Source organism: Amblyraja radiata, chromosome 10 (assembly GCF_010909765.2).
Source record: "Amblyraja radiata isolate CabotCenter1 chromosome 10, sAmbRad1.1.pri, whole genome shotgun sequence".
NCBI lineage: Eukaryota > Metazoa > Chordata > Chondrichthyes > Rajiformes > Rajidae > Amblyraja > Amblyraja radiata.
In genome coordinates this window covers 47576831-47604209 of record NC_045965.1, presented here as the reverse complement: position 1 = coordinate 47604209, position 27379 = coordinate 47576831, and the positions used below count along the sequence as shown (strand labels likewise).

At 41.9% G+C, this 27379-nt stretch overlaps 1 protein-coding gene across 1 annotated transcript in view; it reads left to right on the top strand.

The window, feature by feature from the left end:
• The window catches only part of btbd19 (BTB domain containing 19), a 112839-nt gene that overhangs the window by 69799 nt on the left and 15661 nt on the right, over nt 1-27379 (top strand). The window contains exon 5 of the mRNA XM_033028741.1: nt 19632-19700. Coding sequence (XP_032884632.1) covers nt 19632-19700 — 69 coding nt within the window. The remainder of the gene's footprint in view (nt 1-19631; nt 19701-27379) is intronic.

The following is a 27379-nucleotide window of genomic DNA, read 5'->3' as shown; positions in this document are numbered from 1 at the left end:
CCAGCATATTGTCAAAAGTCTTAGAAAGAGTTCTGCTGGAGAGAGTAAATGAGTTTCTTAACTCCACAGAAAACCAGTTTGGTTTTAAAGCTTAACATGGCACTGACTTATGCATATATGCCCTAAAGGAAATTGTAAACAAATATAGAGGCAGAAACTCTTCAATCCTTATGTGCTTTATTGATGCTTCCAAAGCATTTGATCGTGTTAATCACATAAAGCTGAGTCAAAGAGGAGTGCCTAAATACATTGTGAGAATTCTGGTCTACTGGTATGCCAGAATATGCAAATAAAATGGGGCAATAGGGTCTCAGCCCCATTTGGGGTTAGCAATGGTGTTAGACAAGGGGGGATTTTGTCCCCAGTCCTTTTTAATCTTTATATTGATGATCTGTCCAAACAATTGAAAGCCTGTAATACTGGGTGCATGATTGGTAATATTTTAGTGAACATATTATGTATGCAGTTGATCTTGTGGTCTTTAGTCCATCTAGCGCTGGTCTCCAGCAGCTCCTTACTATATGTTCTGTGTATGGTGTGGAACATGATATTAAATATAATGCTTGTAAGAGTGCTGTTATGATCTGTAGAACCAAAAAGGATAAATGTTTTAAATTTCCTGATTTTAAATTGTCTGCCAATAATCTTACTGTCTGTAATAAGGTAAAATATCTTGGGCATTTTATTACAGAACAAATGACAGATGATTCGGATATTTATAGGCAACGACGCATGCTGTATTTACAGGCGAATATTCTCTTGCGTAAGTTTGGTGCGTGTACAGATGTGGTGAAGATGTCGCTGTTTAGAGCATATTGCACACCACTCTATACTGCGCACCTGTGGTCTAACTATGGAAAGACAAGTTTGCAGAGACTAAAGGTGGCCTATAATGATGCAATGAGAACACTGCTAAGGAAACCTAGATGGTGTAGTGCTAGTAACATGTTTGTGGCTGCAGGAGTCAGTACTTTAGAAGCTATCCTAAGAAATCATATGTATAAACTCATTTGCAGGATAAATGACTCTAAAAATGTGATTATTGTGGCCTTGTCAAACATAAGGTTTAGCACTACACGCTACGAATCCCAATTGTGGAGACACTGGTATCGCTGTCTCGTTGTAGGACATTGATCATTGTTTTTTTATTCAGGATTTTAATTCAAGGATTATGTTTTTTTAATATATAATTTATGATGCTTTTATGTGATATACTAAGATTTTATATGTATTTTATAATATTTTTAATACGCAATGTATTTTTATGTAATGTGCCTTGAGTACGAAATAAAGTTTATTATTATAAGTTTATTTGTGAAGAGCATACAGAAGCTATAAAAGGATAATACTCACATGGCACTATTATTAATTGACCTCTCCTTCGGTTGCTCTCTGTGGGGAGTATGCATGTTCCCTGTGTGACCGTCGTTTTTCGCTACTTTCCTCCAGATGTTTGTTCCCAGACAGTATCGCACAAGAAAATAGGACAGGAGTAGGCCACAACTTATTATAGTCATGGATTGATTTTCGCCAAGCCTCATCTCCTCTTCTGTACCAGCTCCCCAGGGCCTTCTAATCCCTAATCTTTCGTAAATGTATCTAGTTTAGTTTTAAATACTGCAAATCAAGTATTTAACTTGATTTTAAGTCAAGTATCGACTTGAGATAGTATCGACAACCTCTGGGGTAGAGAATTCTAGATATTGACCATTCCCTGCATAAAGAAATTTCAGTGTACCTCATTATTAAATGACCAGTCCTTTACACAATTTTCTGGTTGTCTGGTTAAACATTCTATGCAAACTTTAGACAAATTGTTTAAACTATAGATATAAATTGACTGACAGCTCTTGCTGCAGTTTTCTTAGTTCATATTGCCTCATTAAGTGAATTTGTTGGACTTATATTAGCCATTTGATGACAAAATATTCTTTGAATTATTTTGATCTATATGAATATGACATCCTAATTCTGAATTGATGAAAAATAGCCTTTTAAAATTTAGTTTCACTTGCAAGGGGAATAATCATTTTGAAAATCTCTGGATCGTTATCAGTGGTACACTGTCTTGTAGAATTTTGGAATAGAAATAGATTTGAGTAATGCAAGTATTGAGAACGATTTCAGGCCCTGTTTTTACTGTGGAACGTAGGTGTTGGTGCTATTTATCGTTGTAATCACGGGAATTCCAGTCCGTATAAGTGGTGTCAGGTATTCCAAAACTGGTTGCACTGACGAACTAAAAATAGCTTGGTGGAATAAGTGAGTAAGTCCAATGTTGGGTTGACCAAAAAATAAATGTTTCCGCAATAATTGCAAAAAATATAGTTTCGCTTAAATTGGTCTGTTATATTTTTGTGCCTTATAGATTCAAACAATGTAAAATATCGTGGATTTTCAACGACACCGATATATTTTATGAAAGTTATATTTGAACATTGATATGCTTTTGTTTTTATGATCGTGAATTTGTCATTAGTAGGTGGTACTTGCCAGCTTTTTACTTGTTGAAAAAAAGAGTCTGAACAACAATGATGTCCATTTTATTTGAAATGCCATCCTGTGTCAAAATATTCTTTTATTACATAGTAAATGTATTGCTTTCACTGTATTATTGTGCATCACTCCTCAGGAAGTGACATTTCCAGGGATCTGTTTATGTTCCTAGCTGGCCCATATAAATCACATGAATATGGCTACTGATACTTTTTTTTTGCCATAAATGATCTATAATTAGCTTTAACAAATTTAATGTGCCTTCGTCAATGTGTAAAGCCCAGTTTACCTTTTTCCTTTGCCTTCCATCGCTAAGGATAGTACAAATGTTGGATGAAAGCCTAAACCTGGTTTCCGTATTTGTATTTACTTAACTTTTGCTGTGGTTTATCGTCTCTGACGACCCTTCCTTCAGTTGGAAATGCTTTCCAACACCTAACAAGTAGAGGATATTCATCCTGTTTTTTTACATTGAAGAGGTAATGGTCAAAAACCTTCATGATATAAAAATATGATTTAAAAAAAAAATATGATTTTTTAAAAATTGAATAATTATTTCCTTCTCTGTCAATACAAGTGTGCATAGTATGAAAACAAACTGTTCAGAGAAAATGGAGATCATTTTGTCAATGAACTTACTTAATTTACCCTTAACTAAAAGTTTAAAAATATAAGATTAAAGAATTGGAATAAATTCAACCTCAGTTATCTCTTAAGCATCAATTGTAAATGGCATAACAGAGATACTGTATAAACCTTCCTGTAAATTGTTTAACCGCATACCTTAGCATTTACATGTTAAGAACACTTTGTTCAGCACTAGTGAGATTTTACAAATTTCCTCATTTACCAACCTCGTAACCTGTATATATTTACATAGTAAGTGATAATAAGCATGGAATTGATCAAAGAATGCTTGGCCAAGGCTGGAAACTGGACAAATATCACATTCACTGAATTAGATTGCATCCATTAGATGTCATCTTAATTTGTGCATTCATCCCTTGGAACAAGGGTACAATTCACCAGAGACAAATATGAGGCGTGGAGTGGCTGCATCGTTTTCTAGCAGAAGAGGGTATAAATTAGAAAAGTAGAGAGGATGTAAAACCAATGTCACTATCTTATTGAATGGTGGAGCCAATTTGAGGAGCGATCATGACTTCCTGACACTTATATTCAATATCCAGATCAATGAAGGCAACCATAGCATATGCCTTCTTTACTATATCTCCTTGTGTTGGCACTTTCAGGGAGTTATGGACATGGACCCCAAGATCCCTCTGCACATCAATACGATTAAGAGTCTTGCCGTTAACCATATACTTTCCCAGTGGGATCCAGATTCCTGTAGCTGGCATCTAAGCTTATTAAAAGAGATTAAAAGTAACATTAGCAAATTTACAGATGACACAAAGCTGGGTGGCAGTGTGAACTATGAGGTGGATGCTATGAGGATGCAGGGTGACTTGGACAGGTTGGATGAGTGGGCAGATGCATGGAAGATGCAATTTAAGGTGGATAAATGTGAGGTGATCCACGTTGGTGGCAAAAACAGGAAGGCAGATTATTATCTGAATGGTGTCAAGTTGGGAAAAGGGGAAGTACAACTAGATCTGGGGGTCCTTGTTCATCAGTCACTGAAAGTAAGCAGGAAGTCAAAAGTGCTGGAGAAAATCAGCGGGTGCAGCAGCATCTATGGAGCGAAGGAAATAGGCAACGTTTTGGGCCGAAACCCTTCTTCAGACTGATGTAGGGTGGGGGTGCAGGTACAGTAGGCAGTGAATAAAGCTAATGGCATGTTTGCCTTTATAACAAGAGGAGTTGAGTACAGGAGCAAAGAGTTCCTTTTGCAGTTGTACAGGGCCCTAGTGAGACCACACCTGGAGTATTGTGTGCAGTTTCGGTCTCCAAATTTGAGGAAGGACATTTTTGCTATTGAGGGAAGTGCAGCGTAGGTTCACGAGGTTAATTCCCGGAATGGCGGGACTGTCATATGTTGATAGAATGGAGCGACTGGGCTTGTATACATTGGAATTTAGAAGGGTGAGAGGGTATCTTATTGAAACATATTGGATTGCTAAGAGATTGGACACGCTAGATTCAGGAAACATGTTCCCAATGTTGGGGGAGTCCAGAACCAAGGACCACAGTTTAAGAATAAGGGGTAGGCCATTTAGAACGGAGATGAGGAAACACTTTTTCATACAGAGAGTTGTGAATCTGTGGAATTCGCTGCCTCAGAAGGCAGTGGCCAATTCTCAGGATGCTTTCAAGAGAGAGTTAGATAGAGCTCTTAAAGATAGCGTAGTGTAGGGATATGGGTAGAAGGCAGGAACGGGGTACTGATTGTGGATGATCAGCCATGGTCACAGTGAATGGCGGTGCTGGCTCGAAGGGTCGAATGGCCTACTCCTGCACCTATTGTCTATTGTCTATTGTCTCTATCACCACAAGGGGTTACCAAGTTGGCAGAAGAAATGATTCAAGAATTTTTCTAAAGCTTCCATGATAAGTGTGTAATATACCTTCTGACGTGGAGATCCCAGCCTATCACAGTTAATAATGGAGACAAACTCAGGACCGAATTGAGAATCTTGTGTCAAAATCAGATGTTGAGAGCATACAGATGTTGAGAGCATACAGATGTTGTAAATGATGAAAGGAGCACACCACCTCCCAAACTACCCACCTCCTTGTATTGGCAAGCACCTTCTACCTCACCTGGGACATAGTTTGTGAGTCCCACCTGGGCTGCTCTAGAACTCACGGAACTGGAGTGGAAACAAGTCATAAAGAATGGTGATCATCATAATGAGAGGGCTATTGCAAGTGGAGGGAAAAATTACAACCATATTTATAATTGTCAGGTGAATTAAGATATGCACAGTATAAAGGCTCTGTTTTTACAAAGCTATAATAAAATGGCAAAAAATCATTATTGAATATAGACACAAAATGCTGGAGTAACTCATCGGGACAGGCAGCCTCTCTGAAGAGAAGGAATGGGTGACGTTTCGGATCGAGACCCTTCTTCAGACTAATAAATAATAATATAAATTCAGAATACTAAAAAAATATTATTAATGTACTCATTCAACTTCAAGCCTTTGCACATAATCATTACCGTTACAAAATGGAAACAAGATGAATGAGCAAATGCACTGCACTTCTGATTAAAATACATCCTGGAAAGCAATGGGGTTTCTGCCTCTCCAGACCTGTAAACTGCAGCAAATCTGTTGAGCTGTCCCTTCAGCGATGTCAACTATAAACAAAATCTGATTTTTTTTTTGTTTATGAACCTGCTGATAATTAAGGAAGGTCTGTGATTCTGAGAGCTTAAATAATACACAAGAAGATATTTGTATATTTATCAGTTTGTCCCATTTCCTTTTATTTTACATTGGTCCAAATATTGTGAATAGAATTATTTTGGGATATGAAGATATGGATTCTGTAACAGTAATAACATGCAGAGCGATTGCACCCTACACTTTCCTATTTATATGTTGCAATGAATCATGTAATGTAATCTCAATTATATGCCAGTTTTAGTCATCTCTCACTCTTTAACCATCAACATTCTCTCCATGGCTTCTGAGTCATGGAGAGGTACAGCATGGAAACACGCATTTCAACCCACCAATTCTGTGCAGGTGATCAATTCGACTAATCTTACATGAATCCCACTTTTTATTCTCTCTGTAGTCTCATAATAATAATAATGGATGGGATTTATATAGCGCCTTTCTAATACTCAAGGCGCTTTACATCGCATTATTCATTCACTCCTCAGTCACACTCGGTGGTGGTAAGCTACTTCTGTAGCCACAGCTGCCCTGGGGCAGACTGACGGAAGCGTGGCTGCCAATCTGCGCCTACGGCCCCTCCGACCACCACCAATCACTCACACACATTCACACACATTCACACACAGGCAAAGGTGGGTGAAGTGTCTTGCCCAAGGACACAACGACAGTATGCACTCCAAACGGGATTCGAACCGGCTACCTTCCGGTTGCCAGCTGAACACTTAGCCCATTGTGCCATCTGTCATAAACATCCCCTTAATCAATCACCCAACTTCACACTAGAGGAAATTTATAATGACCATTGATTTGTGCCCACTGTGAACCAAAACATTTACGGTACAGTTGTGAAATTTGGGTGAAGGAAAAGGAAAGGTTTTCACAACCTTCTTCACTCTCCACAACTTCGCCCATGTATGTTTTGCCTGCAAAGTTATTAACCAATCCATCTATATTTTCATCCATGTCATTTACTTGCATCATAAATTATAGATGACCTAGCTCTCAGCACTACAGAACACCACAAGTCACAGACCTCCAGCCAGTATGATGCCCTGCCACCACTACCCTCTGTCTTCTTTGTGTAAGCCAGTTCTGAATCCAAACTACCAAGTCCTCTGGATTCTGTGCATTTTAATCTTCTGGATAAACCTACCATGAAGAACCTTGTCAAATGTTTTACAAAAGTCAATTTATTCAGCATCCACTGCCCTATTCTCATCAATCTCCTATGTCACCTCCTCCATGAGGTTAGTAAGACATGACCCGTCTGTACAAAAATGCCCGAGCATATTATCATGTGCCACACTTATCTCAAGATCCATCATGCCTGTCACCTTGGTGAACACTGATGCAAAGCATTCATTTAGTACCTCATCTGCATCCTTTGACTCCAAGCATAATTTCCCTCCTTAACCTTGCATGGTCCTACCCTCTCCCTAATTAACCTCTTGAGTTTAATGTATGTCAAAAAAAATTTAGGATTTTCTTTAATCTGACTTGCCTCTTCTGACCTTTGTAATTCCCCGCTTTCCTACTTCCTTTATATTCTTCAAAAGTCCTGTCCTGTCTGATTTCATTTTCCTAAATCTCATTAATGCTTCCTTTTCCCTTTTGACCAAATTTACAACCTCTCTCATCTTCCAAGGTTCCCTTACCTTGCCATCTTTATCATTCCTCCTCACTGAAACATGTCAGTCCTGAACTCTGATCAGCTGGTTTTTAAATAACTCATGCCTATCAGATGTGGGCTGACTCAATAACAGTCGCTCCCAATTTACTCTCCTTAGCTCCCGCCTAATGATGTTGTAAATTGACCTCCCCTAGTTTAGTACTTTCTGCCAAGCTCCAGATCTCCCCTTATTCATAACAATCTTTATAGTTAAGGAGGTGTGATTACTGCTGGCAAAATGCTCCCCCACTGAAACATCTGTCACCTGGTCAGGCTCAAATCCTAATATAAGGTTCAGCATGGTCTCTCCCCTTGCTGGATTATCCACATATGGTTTCAAAAAACCCTTTTGGTTACACCGAACAAAACCTCCTGAACTAAGGAAGTCCCAATCACCCACGACACCAATCCTGTTGTTTTTACATCTTTCTATAATCTTGTTATACATCTGTTCCTCTATCTCCTGCTGGCTATTATACTATTTAGTAAACTCTTTGCTTTTTTTATTCTTGAGCACTAGCCATATTGCCTCAGAGGATGATTCCTCCAGTATGTCCTCTCTGAGTGCAGCTCTGATAGTCCCCCTGATTAGTATTGCAACCCCTCCACCTCATGTACCTCTCTCTGTATCATGTCTGTAGCATTGAAAACCTGGAACGTTGAGCTGCCAGCCCTATCCGTCTCCCAACCAGTTCTCTGTAATGGTCACAGCATCATTGTTTCACGCACTGATCCAGGCTCTACGTTCACCTGCTTTACCCACAATATTCCTTCAGCTGAAATACATTTATTGCAATGCATCAGTCTCACAATGTTTATTAAACTGTCTGTGCCTGTCCTTCCTTTCAAACTTACCAGTTATAACCACTACCTTCTCATAGAGGTCCCTCTACTTGCTGATTCCCACACCCCTTGACCTCTCTAGTTTAAACCACCCCCAATGGCACTAATGAACGATATGGCGAGGATATTGGTTCATGTCCAGCCCAAATGCAGCCTGTCCCAGTCGTATAGGTCCCATCCTCCCAGGAAGAGAGCCCAATGATCCATATATCAGAATCCCTCCCTCCTGCATCAGCTCCTTAGCTACATATTGAACGGCACAGCCTTTCTACTTTTTGCCTTAATAGCTTGTGGCATGGGTAACAATCCTGAGGTCAAACCCTGGACATCCTTTTTTTCTAACCTACTGCCTAAGTCCGTAGACTATCTTTGCAAGAACACATCTCCTTTTCAACCTATGCCTTTGGTACTAATATTCCACCACAATCACCATCTGGGACACATAACAATAAACACTCTTGACTCTTGACCTCTGGCTGCTCACCCCTCTGAGAATGTTCTCTGTACGATCAGAGACCTGCTTGACTTTGGCACCAGGGAGGCCACGCACCATCCTGGAGTCTTACAGCCTCTGTATCCCCGACTATAGTCCCCAGTCAGTATTGCTCGCCTAGACTTAGCCCTACACGGATGTTCAACAGAGCCAGACATGGTGGTGCTGCTCTGGCTGTGACTTATTTTTGGCCCCAAATTATGCTCCACAGGAAAAAAGCACTGAGCTAACAGTTGAAAGAAGAATAATGACAGTAGGTTTTACTGAACTGTTATGTGAGGAACAGATTATTTGTCTGTCCTTCCCAACAGTGCATGGCATAAGTAATGAGATGGTAAAGGGGAGGCCGCATATCCATAGCACAGGTACAGTGCACAGTAAAATAATGCCCCTGTCCCACTTAGGAAGCCTGAACGGAAACCTCTGGAGACTTTGCGCCCCACCCAAGGTTTCGGTGCGGTTCCTGGAGGTTGCAGGTGGTTGCCGGAGGTTGCAGGTAGTGGAAGCAGGTAGGGAGACTGACAAAAACTGACAAAAACCTCCGGGAACCTCCGGGAACCGCACGGAAACCTTGGGTGGGGTGCAAAGTCTCCAGAGGTTTCTGTTCAGGGGCATAACAACAAGTCTTGAATATATTTTGTCTTTTTAGTAATGCACGTAAAAGACAGCTCGGAAAATGTTTTAGACATTCCACTGCAAATTCTTCAATAGGTTCTTGCTTTGCTGTGATTTATTCACAGAGAAAAATACATTTTCTAATTATATTTTCTACAGTTTTGTTATTGAACACCTGCCACAACTTGTATCTTCAGACAGTTGCTCCCTATTAGTCACAACATTTCTCAGACAGTCTCGTCACTTTAACAAATTAAAATGAACACCAAGTAAACAAATACCTGTGGGTTGAAACGCACCTTTTGCCTGTAATTCCTTATCGAACCACCACTGAGGTCCTATTTGCAGGTCAGCAGGTTCCCGACCTCTGCGTATGTGCATGGCTGAATGTAAATCAGGATGCAGCAATTCTGCAGAAAGGAATGGAGTCAATATTTAAGATGAATAAAAGCTAATTAAACTTTGGCCCATCTCTATTCACAGATGCTATCCGACTTGCTGCGTATTTCCAGCATTTTCAAATTTCCACTCGTAGTTTAGTCTTCCCCTCAGCATCTACCCTGTCAAGCCATAGAGTCATACAGCATAGAAACAGGCCCTTTGACCTAACTTGCCCATGCTGACCAAGATGCCCCTACACTAGTCCCACCTGCCCAAGTTTGGCCCATGTCCCTCTAAACGTCTAAGCCTCCTCAGAATCATATATGATTAAATAAAATCAACTTTCATTATTCTGTACTCGTTAATTTAATTAATGTAATTAATTTAGGCCTAATCTGCCCATGCTTTCCCCATAAGACAACTCTCATAAATCAATATACATGAACCTCCTCTGAACTGCCTCCAATATGTTCTCCCTTAATTGTAGGGACTAAACTGCATGGTCCTCTGGATGTAGTCTCATCAATGCCTCCTAGGCAGTAGTCAGACATGCCTATTTTAATGCGCAGGAAGGACTTGATCGAAGACAGACACAAAATGTTGGAGTAACTCAGCGGGACAGGCAGCATCTCTGGATGATGTTTCATGTTGAGATGTTTCAGAGTCTGAAGAAGGGCCTCGACCCGAAACATCACCTATTGCTTCTCTCTGGGGACGCTGTCCGTTCTGCTGAGTTACTCCATCATTTTATACCTACTTTAATAGTCAATTCCATTTGCCTTTCTGGTTGCTTGCAGTATCTACACACCAATCTTCTCTGTTTCAGTTACAAATAGGGCGTAAAAACATTTGCTGCTCAATTCAATTTTTAACATGTCTCTTGCATGGAAAATAATTTGACTGGACTAGTTCTGACCTTAAGGACAGGATGTGCGTGGTTGCACTTGTGCAGGACATTTTAGCTGGCTACGAAAAGATGCTGACTTGAGCCATAGTGGATGACCTTACAAGTAGGCCACCCACGGTTGCAGTATATTTCAGTGACCTTTGAGCTGCTTCAGAGTTAAATATGGATTATACACTCACTGTTATTGTTAAGACCTTTGAGGGTGAGAAAGCAAGACAGACATTGATGCAGAGGAAGAATGATCAAAAATGATAAATGACTGAGGCTTTTCTTCCCTTGGCTCCATTTAGTTGAATTTTCTGAAATTAAATAAAGGCTATTTCCAGGTTGTTTTGTTCAAAATGATAATTTGATGAGCATGCCCCAGTGTGAATTACACTTATGCAGGTGACATACAGCTTTGAAAGGGGGACTGGAGGAGGAAAATGATGTACCCCAAGAATCTACAGGGATCAATGCGCCTCTCTTGGCCTCTTCCAGCAGCAGAGCAACCACAGCCTAAGGTGTATCAATCACCTGTAATGCTTACCTGCAACTTCCTGTGGCATCCATCACAGGCCTGTACCCATGCCTGGATTTTCTGTCAGTCGAGGGTCAATCATCTTCAATTTCCTGGCCTCAGGATCATCCTGGGGAAGTGCAGCTGATCCCTGCCCTATCTCCCAGTGTGCTATTCCCCACAGTGTTATTGAAGTCACTAACGTTCTACGGTATGCTCCTCCTTCAGCAAGAAAACAAGACAGACAAGTGAATGAAATTGCCAAACTTGCCAACTTCCCCCAAGTTCAGGACAGTACAGAATGAACTCAGTTTGTTCTTTGGGTTTTTCTTTAGAATGAATTATGAGGGGGTTGTGCTAATCCGCTGTTCAGGCCCTGATGGACCATCTGAATAACTTTATTCATGGTTTTCTGGGTGCCTGTACTACTTACATCCAGCAGCCTGCCATATTCCAAGGACTACACTAACTTATATACCTACACTAACTACATTAACTTGACATCTTAGTTTAGTTTAGAGATACAGCGCGGAAACGGGCCCTTCTTCCCACCGAGACCGTGCCGACCATTGATCCCCATACACTAGTCCTATTCTGCAGGCTAAGGATAATTTACAATGAATGAAGCTATATTAACCCACCTTGTTCCTGTGCGTTTCCCGTCACTGCCATATTGAAATCTGAGGCAACACACATGACGTAGCAGAGACCACTATTGGCCTCCTCAATGAGGTTTGGTTGGCTGCACCACCATGGAGCAACCTATAGGCCACACGAGATACTTTGTTGCCTGCTACATACTGCACCATCTGGCAAACCAGTGAACAGAAGTCTTGCATGTGGGCTTTCAGCAAGAGAAGGAACATCAGGAAACACAGAAGAAGTGGGAGAAAACAATAATGGGGGAAGTGGGTCACCATAAACAAACGTGGCAATGTGCCAGTAAAGCAGGTAATGCTGAAATAAGCAGAGATTTGGCTACATTGTCAAAGCCTGTTTTAAAGCCCACAGATATCATGACATAGACAACACCATGGTGTCTAATTCTTCTTCCTAAGCCCTTTGCTCCTCGAGGAAGCATAGGCGATTGAAAAATGTCCTCCACCTCACTCGGTTGTTGGCAGTTCTTTCGAGATCTCCCCAGTTGAGCCCACTCTCAGACATTTCTGTCTGGACACTACTTCTCCAGCTGTTCCTGGGGGGACCTCTTTTCCTTTTTCCTTGGGGGTTCCATTTCAGGGCTTGCCGGGTGATGATGGTGGCAGGTTTCCTGAGGCTGTGTCCAATCCAACTCCATCTTCTCCTTCGAATTTGTAAGCCAATGGGCTCCTGGCTTGTTCTTTTCCACAGGTCCACATTGCTTACTTTGTCTCTCCACCAGATGCTAAGTATTCTCCTAAGGCAGGTGTTAATGAATGTTTGCAGCCTGTTTGTAGTGTGTTTTGTTTTCCATGTCTCTGATCCATACAGCATCACCTGTTTCACATTTGAGTTAAAGATGCGTATTTTGGTGTTGATTGAGATGTGTTTTGAGCTCCAGATCTTCCTGAGCATGTTAAACACCACCCAAGCCTTATTGATTCTACTTTTTATGTCTGCCTCTGCCCCTCCGGTGATGTCCACAACACTGTCTAAGTATGTGAATGTTTCTCCCTCCTCTAGAGCAGTGCTGTGCATAATGATAGGGATGCTGGTTTTAGAGTGGATCTGCATCACCTGTAGTGGGTGTAAGACCAAGTTTTGTTGCAGCTTGTGAGATTAATAATCTACGAACCCTACAATGGCCTTTTGTTGCTATCTGCTGAGAAGCCTCAATGACATTTAAAAGATTCAGTTGAATCCTTCCATTCTCCTCTGTTGGGCCATACAAGCAAAAACTTTTAAAAGACAATTTCAATAATAACATTTCTTGTTACTTGAAAAGGTGATTTTGTCTAATGTTTAGCCTGTCATCAGTGGCAAAATCATCGTGTGAGGCATCCAATGATAGACCCAAAATTAAAAAGAATGTCTTGAGAAGTTTATTTGCTCAATATTTTGCAATCCCCTGTGACTTCCTCTGTTACAGATGCTTAGAATAACGGCACAATTTACATCAGCCTGGGCACTTTGCAATTATTGCTTTTGATGTCGTTACCCTTATAGGGCCAATACCTTCATGACCAACATGTCCTTTGATTAAGCAACCTTGCAGATTTGAATCATTTGTGATACTTGGGGAGGCAGGAGGTCATTTAGCTTTATAAATGTGAGTTTGGGATCACTTTCACAAGTGACAGCTAATAAGATGTGTTATAAGATAATTGCCTAATATATTAAAAGGTATGCTATAGAATAATGGGCAAATAGCGATTCTTTCATTTCAAGACAAATTGCTTTCAAAATCCACATGATCAATTAATTTTAGAGAATATGTCAGTGCAGTTTTTGCTTTTTCAGCATTGTAATTTGGATGCTTGCATTTTGAGAGGCAGCCCTAGTAGTGTTAGAAACATTTAAAATCTATGAGACGAAGGAAGCCATTCAGTCCATCCTGATCATCCTATCTTACATCGCCTTACAGTTTGTTGCTCGTAACATCCAAGTTGTGGCTAAATTTGATGGAATTGCTGTCTCTGCCATTCCTTCTGGCAGTGAGTTTTAATCTTCTACCATATGTCGGGGTGGAAGATTGCAACCTTCACGTGGTCCGCCCTGTTTCAACAAATGCAATCAACCTGGCGTGCACAATCAAATAAGATCAAATAGAACAAGTTGTCCTCCAACTTTAGGCCGTGTACGCCATACGCAAGAAGATGTTGGGTGAAAAACAATTTCAGAATTTCCCCTCTAATTCTTCCACCGATCATTTTACATCCATACCTGCTGCGTTTTGACCGCTGAGGGAATTAAGTCAATCCTAGGTTACTATGTCTAGATCCCTCATAATTTCATACATCATTTTATTGAATTAAGCCTCCTCTTGGACTCTGCTGTTTCGAAGCCAACACCTTCAATCAGGGTGAGGCCACACACAAACTGAAGGAATAGCACCTTATATTTCACCTGGGCAATTTACAACCCAATGGTGTGAACATTAATTTCTCTAATTTCAGGTAACTCTTGCATTCCCTCCGCTCCCCTCTCTCTCTCTCTCCTCTTCCACTCTAGTCATCCTACCAGTTCCACTGTGTTGCACCCTTGTATCCCTCTTGTTATCACACCTTCCCCAGCCAGCAATAGGCACTATGGGCTCCACACTTCCAGAGGTCATCTGTTGCTGGCCCTGATTTGTTCTGACTTTTTTTCACATCCAGTTTATTCCCCCTACCTCTACTTTCAGTCTGAAGAAGGGTTCCGACTTGAAACAACACCTATTCTTCTTCTTCTGACATGCTGCTTGACCCGCTGAGTAATTCCAGCATTTTGTGTCTATGCTCAATCTAAGGTCATGGCTAAAATGTTCCAGCCCTAAAATATACTTGTAAACCCCCTCTGTGTCCACTCCAATGCAATCACATCTTTCCAGTAATGTATCTTCAACGGTACGCAGAACTCAAGTATTACGCTCTGTCAAGCAAAATTATTTGAGAGCTGTATCAATATCGTTCTTTTTGGAGGTTATTTCTGTGTAAAACTGTTAGTATGGATGCATAGCCATCACTGACATCTGGAGAATCCCTCTCTTCTCTAAAGAGAAGCTGATGATGAAACTGCATTGGGAGTAAAGTCTATTTTGAACTTTTGATCTTTTTAAATATATATTACTCTTAACAGTAAGGAGTTCCGCAAATAGAATGTGAAATGTCAATGACGGATTCCCTCTCTATGAATAGAACAGCAATATCAGGCTTCAGTTACCTCTTGGTAATGAGGTCCCCGGTTACTGGAAGGGTCTGCACTGAGCTATTAATATGCCAGCTATGCATGACCATTCCCGATGGAAGCTTCACTCTTCATTGGATATGGAGGTGAAGGGTCAGGGTCAGTATATAAAAGCTCAAATATCCTGTGAGTGTAGTTTACCGGTGCAGAAGGTTGGAAATTATGCCTCCCCCTATCTGATGCCATTCTGAAAGATTGGCCACAAAGTTACCTTCACAGCGGGATATCTCCTTATGTTAAGATGAAAACAAATGCTTCAGTACCCATGCTTCAATGATTTGTGATCTTCTACTCTGTATTACTAATAACCCGCATTACAATATATTAGTAGGTCTTTGCCTCCTCATTGTTCTGCAGTTTCTTCATTTTAAGCAAGATTTTTTATTCTTTGTAAAAATGTAAAATCAAATTTACAAGTGTCTCGACATAAAACCTTTCCCTTTTGAACATTAAAAAAAAATAGATCAATGAAATACTGTGTGTCACACAAATGATAAATTGTTTTAAATATACAAGTGCCGACTTTCAGTGTTTCTCTTGCTGGTCAAGCGTTGTCTTGGTTTTAAATTTCTTGTCTTTGTTTTATAATTCCTCCATGGCCTCACCCCAGTTCTCTGCTGGTCCAATTCTGGGCTCTTGTGCATTCACAGTATTGGGTATATGCTGTGTCACTTTCTACCTGGAAACAGTGGTCAATAGATGCAGGCTATACCAGTTTACATTTATAGCTCTGATGGATAACATGACTGTATGCTCCTCCTTTTCCATCCTGAATATGCTGCTGTCTCTTCCTGGAAATAATATTCCTGTTCTTCACTCGTGTGATCTTTTGATGAATCTTGACATGTGATTTAATTACACAACGGTGGAAGAGAGAAAGTTGACAGTTAGTCTTAAACTCTGTTCAATTTTCTTTTCCGTCGATTTACAGAAGAAAATTGTTTATTTGGGTCAATTTGATTTTACAGACGTGTACTATTATTTCAACCTCTTAAATATGCATTCTCTTTATAGTTAACGTACTGTAATTGCAGTATGTGCTATCTACAATATGTACTGCAATAATTTGGCAACGATTATTTCACAGCACCTCCTCCAACTCCATTCCTCCAATACCTTGATGGGCAAAAGAGCAGCAGAATGTCACACAATAGTATCAGGCCAAATAACCTTAATCATCAAGTTGGTGCTTGGTAAATGTACTAGCAAATGAGCTACCTAACATAATCCCGATACTCTCAACTAGAAATTTTCAACCCATCATTCAATACTCTTTCAAAAATGCAATTCACCTTCTAGCCACATTAGTCCAAACAGTTTTTATTCTTCCTCTTACTACGAGATCTGTATTGTTTAGACTGGCGATCCAGTGACAAATAAGTCAAGATATAACCTGAAAGCTATTGCAAGTGCAAAGAAACTATTCCAGACTAAGCTGTAGTCATAGGTAGATGCTCGACCACTTTGACAGGGTTTTAACACTATAACCTTCTACAAGGCAAAACTAGGTGGTTTAAGTAGCAACGATACATAATTTCTGGATGAACTCAATGCCTGTTATGCATGCTTTGAAAGGAGAAGCAATGACACCTACACGAGCCCCAAAGCTCCAAGAGGCCCTGTGATAGTCTCTGAGGCTGATGTCAGACAATCCTTCAAGAGGGTGAACCAACTCAAAGCATCCGACCCATACAGCTTGCCTGGCCTATTACTGAAGACCTGTGTGGATTAACTGGACAGAGTATGCAGGCATATCTGCAACCTACTTCAAAAGGGCATCTATTGTACTGATGCCCAAGAAGAGCATGGTGACCTGCCTCAATGACTACCATCAGGTAGCACTTACACCCACCAACATGCAGTGCTTCAAGAGGCTAGTTATGGCACAAATCAATTCCTGCCTCAGAATTGACTTGAATCCACTTCAGTTTGACGTTTGCCATAACATATCAACAGTTGATGCCATCTCAACGATTCTCCATTTTGCTTTGGACCATCTGGATGACAAGAATTCCTATGTCAGACTGCTGTTTATTGACCATAGCTTGGTGTTCAGGACAATCGACCCCCTCCAAACTCAATCTCCAAGGCCAGGGCTTCTGTGCCTCCCATTGCAACTGGATCCTTGACTCTCTCATTGACAGACCTCAGTCAGTGCAAATTGGTAACAACATCTCCTCCTCAATGACACAGGTGCCCCTCCAACATAGGTGTACCTCAAGACAGTGTACCTAACACCCTGGTCTACTCAGCGGGCCAGGCAGCATCTCTGGAGAAAAAGGATGGGCGATGTTTCGGGTCGGGTCCCTTCTTCATAGTTTGCCTGACCTGCTGAATTACTCCAGCACTTTATATCTATCCTAGGCACATACCAACATCTGCTGTTCTTCCCTACACGCCCTGCTCTACTCTCTATATACCCACGACTATGTGGCTAAGCACAGCTCCAATGCCATCTATAAATTCAACGATGACACCAATGTTAACTGAATTACGGGTTCTGATGAGCCAGTGTAGAGGAGAGATAGAACACCTGGAGTCTCCATAAAAATAAGGAATTAATCGTAAACGTTGGAAAAGGGAATTCGAGAGAGCATGTGTCAGTTTTCATTGGTGAGTTAGTGTGGAGAGAGTCACTAGCTTCAGAATTCCTTGGTGTTATCATCTCAGTTGATCTGTCCTGGGCCCAAATATAGATGTAATCATGAAGAAGGCCTACTTTCTTACAAGGTTAGAGTTATGACAAGCCACCGGATACCTTCTCAAACTTCTACAGATGCACTGTAGAAAGTATACAACTAATTATATTATGGGCTGGTATAACAATTCAAATGCACAGGAACGTAAAAGGCAGCAGAGAGTGGTGGAGTCTGCCTAGTCCATCACAGCTACAGAGTTCATCACCATCAAATACACCTACGTACGTGAGGTCCTGCCTCAAGAATACAGCATTTATCGTCAAGGATCCCCAACATACGCGCCATGCCCTATTTTCGCTGCTACCATCGGAGAGAAGCCTCGCGCCCCACGCCAGATTCAAGAACAACTCCTTTCCGACAAGCATCATTCTTGAACTGACCCTAATTTTATCTCTGCAGCGGATCATTATGGACCTCTTGCACTATCATGGACTTGTCTTCTAATTGTGAATGAACTGCAAATGCTGGTTTATCAGGGAAAGACACAACAATGCTGCTGTTAAAAACATAGAAACATAGAAAATAGGTGCAGGAGTAGGCCATTAGGCCCTTCGAGCCTGCACCGCCATTCAATATGATCATGGCTGATCATCCAACTCAGTATCCTGTACCTGCCCTCTCTCCATACCCCCTGATCCCTTTAGCCACAAGGGCCACATCTAACTCCCGCTTAAATATAGCCAATGAACTGGCCTCAACTACCTTCTGAGGCAGGGAGTTACAGAGATTCACCACTCTCTGTGTGAAAAATGTTTTTATCATCTCGGTCCTAAAGGATTTCCCCTTTATCCTTAAACAGTGACCCCTTGTCCTGGACCCCTTGTTCAGGCACCATCCCAGGAGAACATGGATAGGTGACATTTTGGATCGTGACCCTTCTTCAGACCGAAGGGCCCTGGCCGAAACATTATCTGTCCATGTTCTCCAGGGATGCTGCCTCACCTGCTGAGTTACTCCAGCATTTTGTAACTTTCCTCTCAAATTGTGTTTTTCATTTTCACTGTCACATATAACATGTATAATTTCTGTATCATTTATATTTTTGTATGATCTTTGAATCTACATGCCTGTGATGCTGCTGCATGTAAGATCTTCAATGTAGCTGCACCTCACTGTACTTGCGCACATGACAATAAATCTGACTTGTCTCGTCATCCAGTCTTGTGGCCAGATTTCTTAAAGTATGTTATCATCATATTTCTCTGTAATCCACTGACGATAGTACACACAGCCTGAGGAGACGGATTTGAAATATTGACAGCAGATTCATTGTTCCTGCGCTAAACCACACATGCCTGGCAATCTCAAACTTGTAGTCTGTTTCTCTGTAATTAATGTCAAAAAATCCAGGCTGCCAGTACTTTTTTACAGAAGTATGTAAGTGGAGTTCTGGATGTGACTGTGTGCAGTTGGGAATGATTCCTTTGTCACCTGTACCACGTTTGGGGGCGGAACGGTGGCGCAGCGGTAGAATTGCTGCCTTACAGCGTTTGCAGCGCCGGAGACCCGGGTTCGATCCCGACTACGGGTGCTGTCTATACGGAGTTTGTACGTTCTCCCCATGATCGCGTGGGTTTTCTCCGAGATCTTCGATTTCCTCCCACACTCCAAAGACGTACAGGTTTGTAGGTTAATTGGCTTGGCATTTAAGTGTAAATTGTCCCTGGTGTGTGTGTAGGATAGTGTTAATGTGCGGGGATTGCTGGTCAGTGCGGATTCAGTGGGTGGGCCAAAGGGCCTGTTTCCACACTGTATCTCTAAACTAAGACTAAACTAAATTAAATGTACCATGTATTTCAACAGCAAAAATCCTGCAAGATATTCATAATTTATGTTGTTGTATTTCCACAGGCAGCAGTGACATACAGACAGACCGACATGAAAGACAAATGTTTGGCTTTCATCCAGAGCCACACTAAAGTAGGTATTGAATAAGGTCAACTTATACACCAGGTGGTGGGCCTCTCTTTTAGATTAATTGGTTTATTTACTCGTCTGACAAAAGGAATCCATTGAAAGCAAACTCAGACCACAGGCTTGCACCGCCAATTGTTTCCATTTAAGCAAATTGAAAAGATCAGTGTTTCGTCACGTTTGGGGTCCACCAAACTTACAAAATAGAAGTATCAGTTTGAAATAAAGTGCTGTTAATTGCTGCATATTGCCACAGAAAAACGCTCAATTATCAACAAGTATTTTTGAATTTATCATTTAATGGGTTATTTATGACTGACATTTATCGAGTTTGTGCTCTGCTTTCCCAGGAAGACTGCAGAGTATAATTTGATTTTTTATCATGGATTGATTGATTGAAAGCATTGATACAGGCCCTGCGGCCCATCAAGTCCAACCCGACCATTGATTACCCATTTGCACTAGTTCTATGTAGGAAGGAACTGCAGATACCGTTAAACTGAAGATAGACACAAAATAGCTGGAGTAACTCAGCGGGACAGGCAACATCTCTGGAGAGAAGGAATGGGTGATGTTTCGGGTCGAAGAAGGGTCTCGACCCGAAACATCGCCCATTCCTTATCTCCAGAGATGCTGCCTGTCCCGCTGAGTTACTCCAGCTTTTTGTGTCGACACGTTCTATGTTATCCCACTTTCGCATCCGCTCCCTACGCACTAGGGGCAATTTATGGTGGTCAATTAATCTACAAACCTGCAGTTCTTTGGGTAATGGGAGGAATCAAGAGCACCTGGAGGAGACCCACGTGGTCACAGAAAGGTCGTGCAAACTTCACACAGGCAGCACCCGAGCTCTGTATGTGGGACCCAGGTCTCTGGCGCTGTGAGGCAGCAGCTCTACCAATTGCGCCACTCTGCCAAATGTTGACATACGAAAGATAAACCTCATCCTGCTCCATTCTTTAAGTTATTGTTTTGAAAGGTGGAAGTTTCATGAGAATTGGAAATGTATTTCCATCTGGTCATTTGGCATAAGTATGTCTGGAATAAGTAGCCACGGCATCCTGGGGAATGTTGATCTGAACCCCTCTCACCTATAGGCACCATAGTCCATTCGTACTTTGTATTTAGACAATAGACAATAGGTGCAGAAGTAGGCCATTTGGCCCTTCGAGCCAGCACCGCCATTCAATGTGATCATGGCTGATCATCCCCAATCAGTGCCCCGTTCTTGCCTTCTCCCTGTACCCCTGACTCCGTTATCTTTAAGAGCCCTATCTAGCTCAATCAAATTTATTCACTTGTACTTTGTATTAATGTACTTGAACATATATACTCAACTTGGCTTGTACATGCTGGTCCTCACTGCAATTATTGATCATCTTTGTTATCTTCTTGGCTTGCTGCCACCAACATCTGCAGCTATCTTATCATATGCAACAATGCAATTTCCCCTCCTTTCGTCCACCTACCATTGGAATTTCCAAAATTTCCATCAGGGTCCCAGAATTTGGAATTCTGTTATTTAATATTTCTTTGGATCTCCCAATGTTTTAAAGCTCCACTTCAGGAAATCCTCTACCAGGTTCTGCATTTAGTATTTCATGGAGTGCACTCTGCCTAATGATCTGCCCAAGGCATTGTTTAACATGAAAGATGCTGTAAAGTATGTTTAGACAACATCTGTTCATGGTTATTACTCAACAACATATTTGGATGAATATCCCTTTCTTCAGCTTTCTTCTCCTGACTTTTCAGTCTTGACTGGAATTTACTTTCATGCCGACCTTTACCATCTTGGTCATTTTTCTTCAAATCTTTAAAATCGTAATTTTAACTCTTTTTTTCCCCCAATGAAATCAGACAGCCAAGACATTATGTTCAAAAGGGAACTGCAGATGCTGGAATATCGAAGGTACACAAAATTGCTGGGGAAACTCAGCGGGTGCAGCAGCATCTATGGAGCGAAGGAAATAGGCGACGTTTCGGGCCGAAACGTCGCCTATTTCCTTCGCTCCATAGATGCTGCTGCACCCGCTGAGTTTCCCCAGCAATTTTGTGTACCAGCCAAGACATTATAATGGGTGCATAACGTATCTGCACTGCCTTATCGCTTTTTTTAGTTTCAACCAGCTCTTTCAAAGGACACCCTCCATAAGACAGTAGGATCTTTCATACATGAGTTTGGGATACAATGATCTAGCAATGGGCTGATAGTTATTTTATTCAAAGACCTGGCTGGGACATCATTGTAACTTGTCTGCAGAGACTGTCAGGTGTCAAGAAGAACTGGGGACAAAAACAGTTCAGATAGATGAGTTAATTTTAATGTTTTATTTTCCTTGGTGACTAGGAGACCAGAGGAAATGGAATTTGCCATCTTTGCCGGTCCCGACAACGACTTCCAGTCCACACGCTCCCCACTCCCGCCATACTACGCCCTTTATCCTGGCACCAGTGATTATTTATTTTGTTACTCAGGTAGCAGTATTCTCCTGCGAGATTCAGTCAGGACACCGAAGACGATGAGGTCAGGAACCAAAATATCCTAGGCCCTGAGTTGCTAAGAGCCAAATTTCACTCCTACGATTTATACAAGCGATTAAAATTGGTTTTAATATGTTAGCAGACTGCTTAACAGTGCATCACAATCACACTCTGTGTTGCTATCACCTAGTTTACCCTCATGCACACTCCAGCAACATCCATTGGACGAGATTTTGCTTGATTTTCTGCTATGAGACCAAAATAAGCTTAACTGAAGTGCTGCCTTTTGCTGATTCATTCCTGGTCTCAATATACCATGGTCTATATGAATAAACGATCTCTAAGCTTTTGTTTTAAAACTCTTATTGGTCTGTAAAAATTCTAAATGATTTTTGCTGTTTGCTCCCTGTGTTGATCTTCTTATTTCAGATAATCCAAATTACATTTAATTTCTCCGATTTAATTTCTCTGCTTTTCATTACACACACACACACACACACACACACACACACACACACACACACACACACACACACACACACACACACACACACACACATATATATATATATATATAACTTCTTGGAATTGACGGCAGCAGTAAAAAGCTGATCCTTCAAAGTCCGTACCACATCATCGATCGTGATTGGACATTCAGAGTCTCCTCACATCTCCCACCCCACATAAATAGAAGCAAATTATATGAGCATGAAGCACTGTAGGTATTTTTACATCAACACTTGCTTGAGCTAAGTTACTAGGCAGTTGCCATTGACACAGAATCGTAAACACAAGTCCACCATTCTGCTGCCAAGAAGAGGCATATGGTTCTCCCAAAAGAAACAACATGAAGCAAATAGAGGTGTAAATTTCACAAGTTATAGGAGTAGAATTAGGCAATTCGGCCCATCAAGTCTACTCCGCCATTCAATCATAGTTGATCTCTGTCACCTAATTCCATTTTCCTGCCCTCTCCCCAGAACCCATGACACCGGTTCTAATCAAGAATTTGTCTATCTCTGCCTTAAAAATATCCACTGACTTGTCCTCCACAGCTCTCTGTGGCAATGAGTTCCACAGATTAACTACCCTCTGACTAAGTTCCTCCTCACCTCCTTTCTAAAAGAGTATCCTTTAATTCTGCAGCTATGACCTCTGGTCCTAGTCTCTCCCATCAGTGAAAACATTCTTTCCACATCCACTCTATTTATGCTTTTCATTATTCTGTAAGTTTCAATGAGGTCCGCCCTTACCTTCTAAGCTCCAGCGAGTGGATGCCCAGTGCTCTCAAATGCTCATCATATGCTAACCTACTCATTCCTGGAATCATTCTTGTAAACCTCCTCTGGACCCTCTCCAGAGCCAGCACATCCTTCCTCAGATATGGGGCCCAAATTTGCTCACAGTAATCCAAATGTGGCCTGACCAGCACCTTATCGAGCCTCAGCTCTAAAGGCTGAAAAAGGTTTACTGGAAGCTAAAAAGGTTGCTGGCGATGGTGGGAAGGTGAGAGATCTTCCAGTGTTAAACTAGTTCTCACCCAGAAAATGCAAAGAATGTACCAGCAAGTCATCCCGTTAAGCTTTAGTTATTTCACTCTGTATATTTGAACTGGTGGATGTGAGTAATTGCTTCCTTTTGCCAGCGTACTGCACTAACAATACACGCTGAGACCAAAGATAGACACAAAAAGCTGGAGTACCTCAGCGGGACAGGTAGCATCTCTGGAGAGAAGGAATTGGTGACATTTCGGGTCGAGATTGAGACCTGTGTCCCATATTAGCATGAAGCGAAACGTGTTTAAGAGAGGGAGAGATTGTCAAATGAAGAGGATGATTTTGCATTTCCTGGTTAATATTATTACCACTGGTAATGATTTCAGTGTATAACGGAGTGTTTTTTAGAAATAGTAGAACATGTTTGAGTATTGGAAAGCGCCTTGAGTATTAGAAAGGCGCTATATAAATCCCATCCATTATTATTATTATTATGTTTGCGCAGCATTCTGTTCATGTGCTAGCAGTCATTTCCTATTATAAAGATGACCAGCAAGATTTTGCCATTAGCAAGACTTTAAAAATGTGATTGCATTGCACTTGTTTTGGAAGGGATGCTGCCCAATTTATGGTGCACATGCGTGCAGCCTTTAGGCCTCAACACTGCATAAGGTACCCTTTAAGCATCCAACCTACATATGGGAAATACGAAGGAACTTCATTGTACCATATGGGTTCAATGCTAATTTTAGGAACCCTTTGTAAAATTCTTATTTTCTACATAATGACACAGAGAGAGGCCAATTGGCTCTTGGCTCCATGCTAGCTTCCATGGGAACAATGCCAATATTCACATTACCCCTCTTTATTTCTCTCCACCAGACTACCTCTACTGTCTCATTCAATACAGCATGTGACAAATATCCCCAGTAAATGTAATGCTGACAGGAAGGAAGGATCGGCATAAGTGCTGATTAAAGCAGCCATCAATTTTATGTTTATTAGTTGGAAACTCGTCAACTTTTCAGCCAATCCTTAAATTTATTTTTTCTGTTGAAGTGTTGTGCCACTGAACTGTTAGTTTTAGGTCAACACTTTCAGGCACTTTGCCTCTTGCAAAGACGCTATTCCCTACTTTCAAAGTCTCCGTCTCCGCTGCATCTGCTCCGAAGAAAAGGCTTTCCATACTAGGACATAAGTTCATAAGTCAGGAGCAGAATTAGGCCATTCGTCCCATCGAGTCTACTCTGCTAATCAATCATGGCTGCTCTAACTTTCTCTCTCAACCCCATTCTCCTGCCTTCTCCCCTTAACCTTTGACCCCCATTATTAATCAAGAACCTGTCAAACTTTGCTTTATAGATACCCAAAGATTTGTTCTCCACAAACATCTGTTTGTAAACATGGTTTCCTCCCTCCTGTCATCGATGGATCCCTCATCCGTGTCTCCTCTGTGTCCTTCTCTTTGGTGAAAACAGATCCAAAGTATTTGGTTTGTACTCTACCCACATGCCCAGACTTCAAGCGCAAATTCACACGTTTATCCTTAAGTGGCCCTACCTTCTCCCTGATTACACTCTTGTTTTTAATATAGGTGTAAAAGTCTTTGGAATTTTCTTTAATCTGACACGTCAAAGCCGTCTTGTGGCCCTGTTTCACCCTTCTATTTGCCCGCTTGAGTTCTTTCCTCCTCTCTTTATAATCATCAAAGGCCTTGTTTGATTCCATCCTCTTAAACCTTCCATGTACTTCCTTTTCTTTTCGACCAAACTTACAACTTCTTTCGTTATCCAAGGTTCCTTTAAGGGCCTGTCCCACTTACGCGACTTTTCAGCAAACTGTCTGCGACCTTAAGCTCGGGGGCACTCGCCTAAAAAACCACGAGCTGGATCGACCATCAGCGCTGAACACACACACACATACACACAAACACATCGCTAAGGCGGGGGCCAGGGAAAGCGCTGTCTGAAATTCACATGGTGCAAAGCCAAGGTGATACCCACGATAAACAGGAAGGTTAAAGACGGCCGGCACAGTGTATGGTAAGTCCTTTAAAGGAGCGGGGGGGGATGGGAGAAGGGGGGAGAAAGGGAGACAAGGGGGGGTGAAGGGGAGACAAGGGGGAAAGAAGGAGTAGTGACACTTTTAAGAAGCCAGACAGCTTTTTAATAAGCCAGAGATACACAGCTGTGAAGTTTAGCAGGCATTTAACATTACCGGTCAGTTTTCCTTGGATCTGAAAACTCATGCTTACGTTTTTTCCCCCCAATGAGCCAAGTAAAATGCCCGGTCAGCAAAGGAGATTACGCACGACTACCTCGACTACCTACAACAACATGGCGACCCCAGTACCACTGCACTAAGAGTTCAAGAGTATTGATTTTCTCCATGCCGGCCAATTTTTACTGGCAGAAAATGTTTCAGCTTTTTGAAAAATCTTCCTCGAACAAACTGAGGCTGCATGTAGTAACCACTATGCGAGAACTCCTCTCAACCATGAAGGAGACTTACCACCTACGACCATGTGTCGACCATGCTGCGAGATTGTGGCGCAGATCATACCAATTTTCTCCTGGTCATGGTCTAATTAGCCATCAACATAATTTCCTGTGGCTCTATCCTAACCTATGAGTGAAATAAATTCCACCGGGGCGCCGCATGATTGGCAGCCCCGCCAACAGTCTGTTTGTTTTTATGTCTTTTTTTAATTTTTAGTGTACGTTAAAAGTTTGTGTAAATGTTCTCTGGTTTGTTTTATGTGGGGGATGGGGTTGAGGGAAACTTTTTTTTCAAAAGCCAGAGATGCGATTAATTTTCGGATCGCATTCTCCGGTCGCTCTGCGGCCTACCATCGTTGGAGCTGGAGGCTTCCTCGGACTGACCTTGGGCTCTACTGTGGGGCTTGGACTTACATTGGAGTTGATCCCTTGCCTGAGATCACTCCAACCGTGGCCTGCGGACTTTACATCGGGAACTCACAGCCTCGGGAGAGGCCGTGAATGTCGGGAGCTCCAACGTCGACCAGCCCCGACGCGGTGTTTGATCGTCCGGCGCGGGGAGCTGACATCCCCTTGATGCAGGAGCTGATCGCCTCGACATGGAGAGCCCACCGTCGGCTACGGGAGTCAAGATCATACCGTCAATAAAGGGTTCGAGGTCCCCGACCGCGGGAGAGCAAAGGGAAGATATTTAACTTTTTTTCGCCTTCCATCACATTGAGAAATGTGGAGGAATCACTGTGATGGATGTTTATGTTAAAATATGTTTTGTGTGTTCCCTTGCTTTTTATTTGTATGACTGACATGGCAAATTAAATTCCTCGTACTTGCAAAACATAATTGGCTAATACAGTTTAACATCGCGGAGGCCTGGGATCTTTCGCCGAGGTCGCCAGTGTGAATCTCCGCCCAGCTCGGCCTGTGGACTTCGGGTCTCCGGTAGGAAGCGGCCGTTTCAGGAACTCCAAGCCGCTGAGAGTGTTCTTTCCGAAGCCGGAGCTCCATTATCCGGCTAGAGAGCCTGAAACATTGGGCCTCCGCTGCGGCGACTGCGGAGGCCTCAAATAGGCCCCGACCACGACTCGCAGAGGAAGAGGATTGAACTTTTTATTGCCTTCCCTCACAGTAGAAAATGTTGATTCCGCTGTGGGGGGACGTTCAAGTTAAATTCTATAATGTGTTGTATTTTTCTTTTTATTTGTACGGA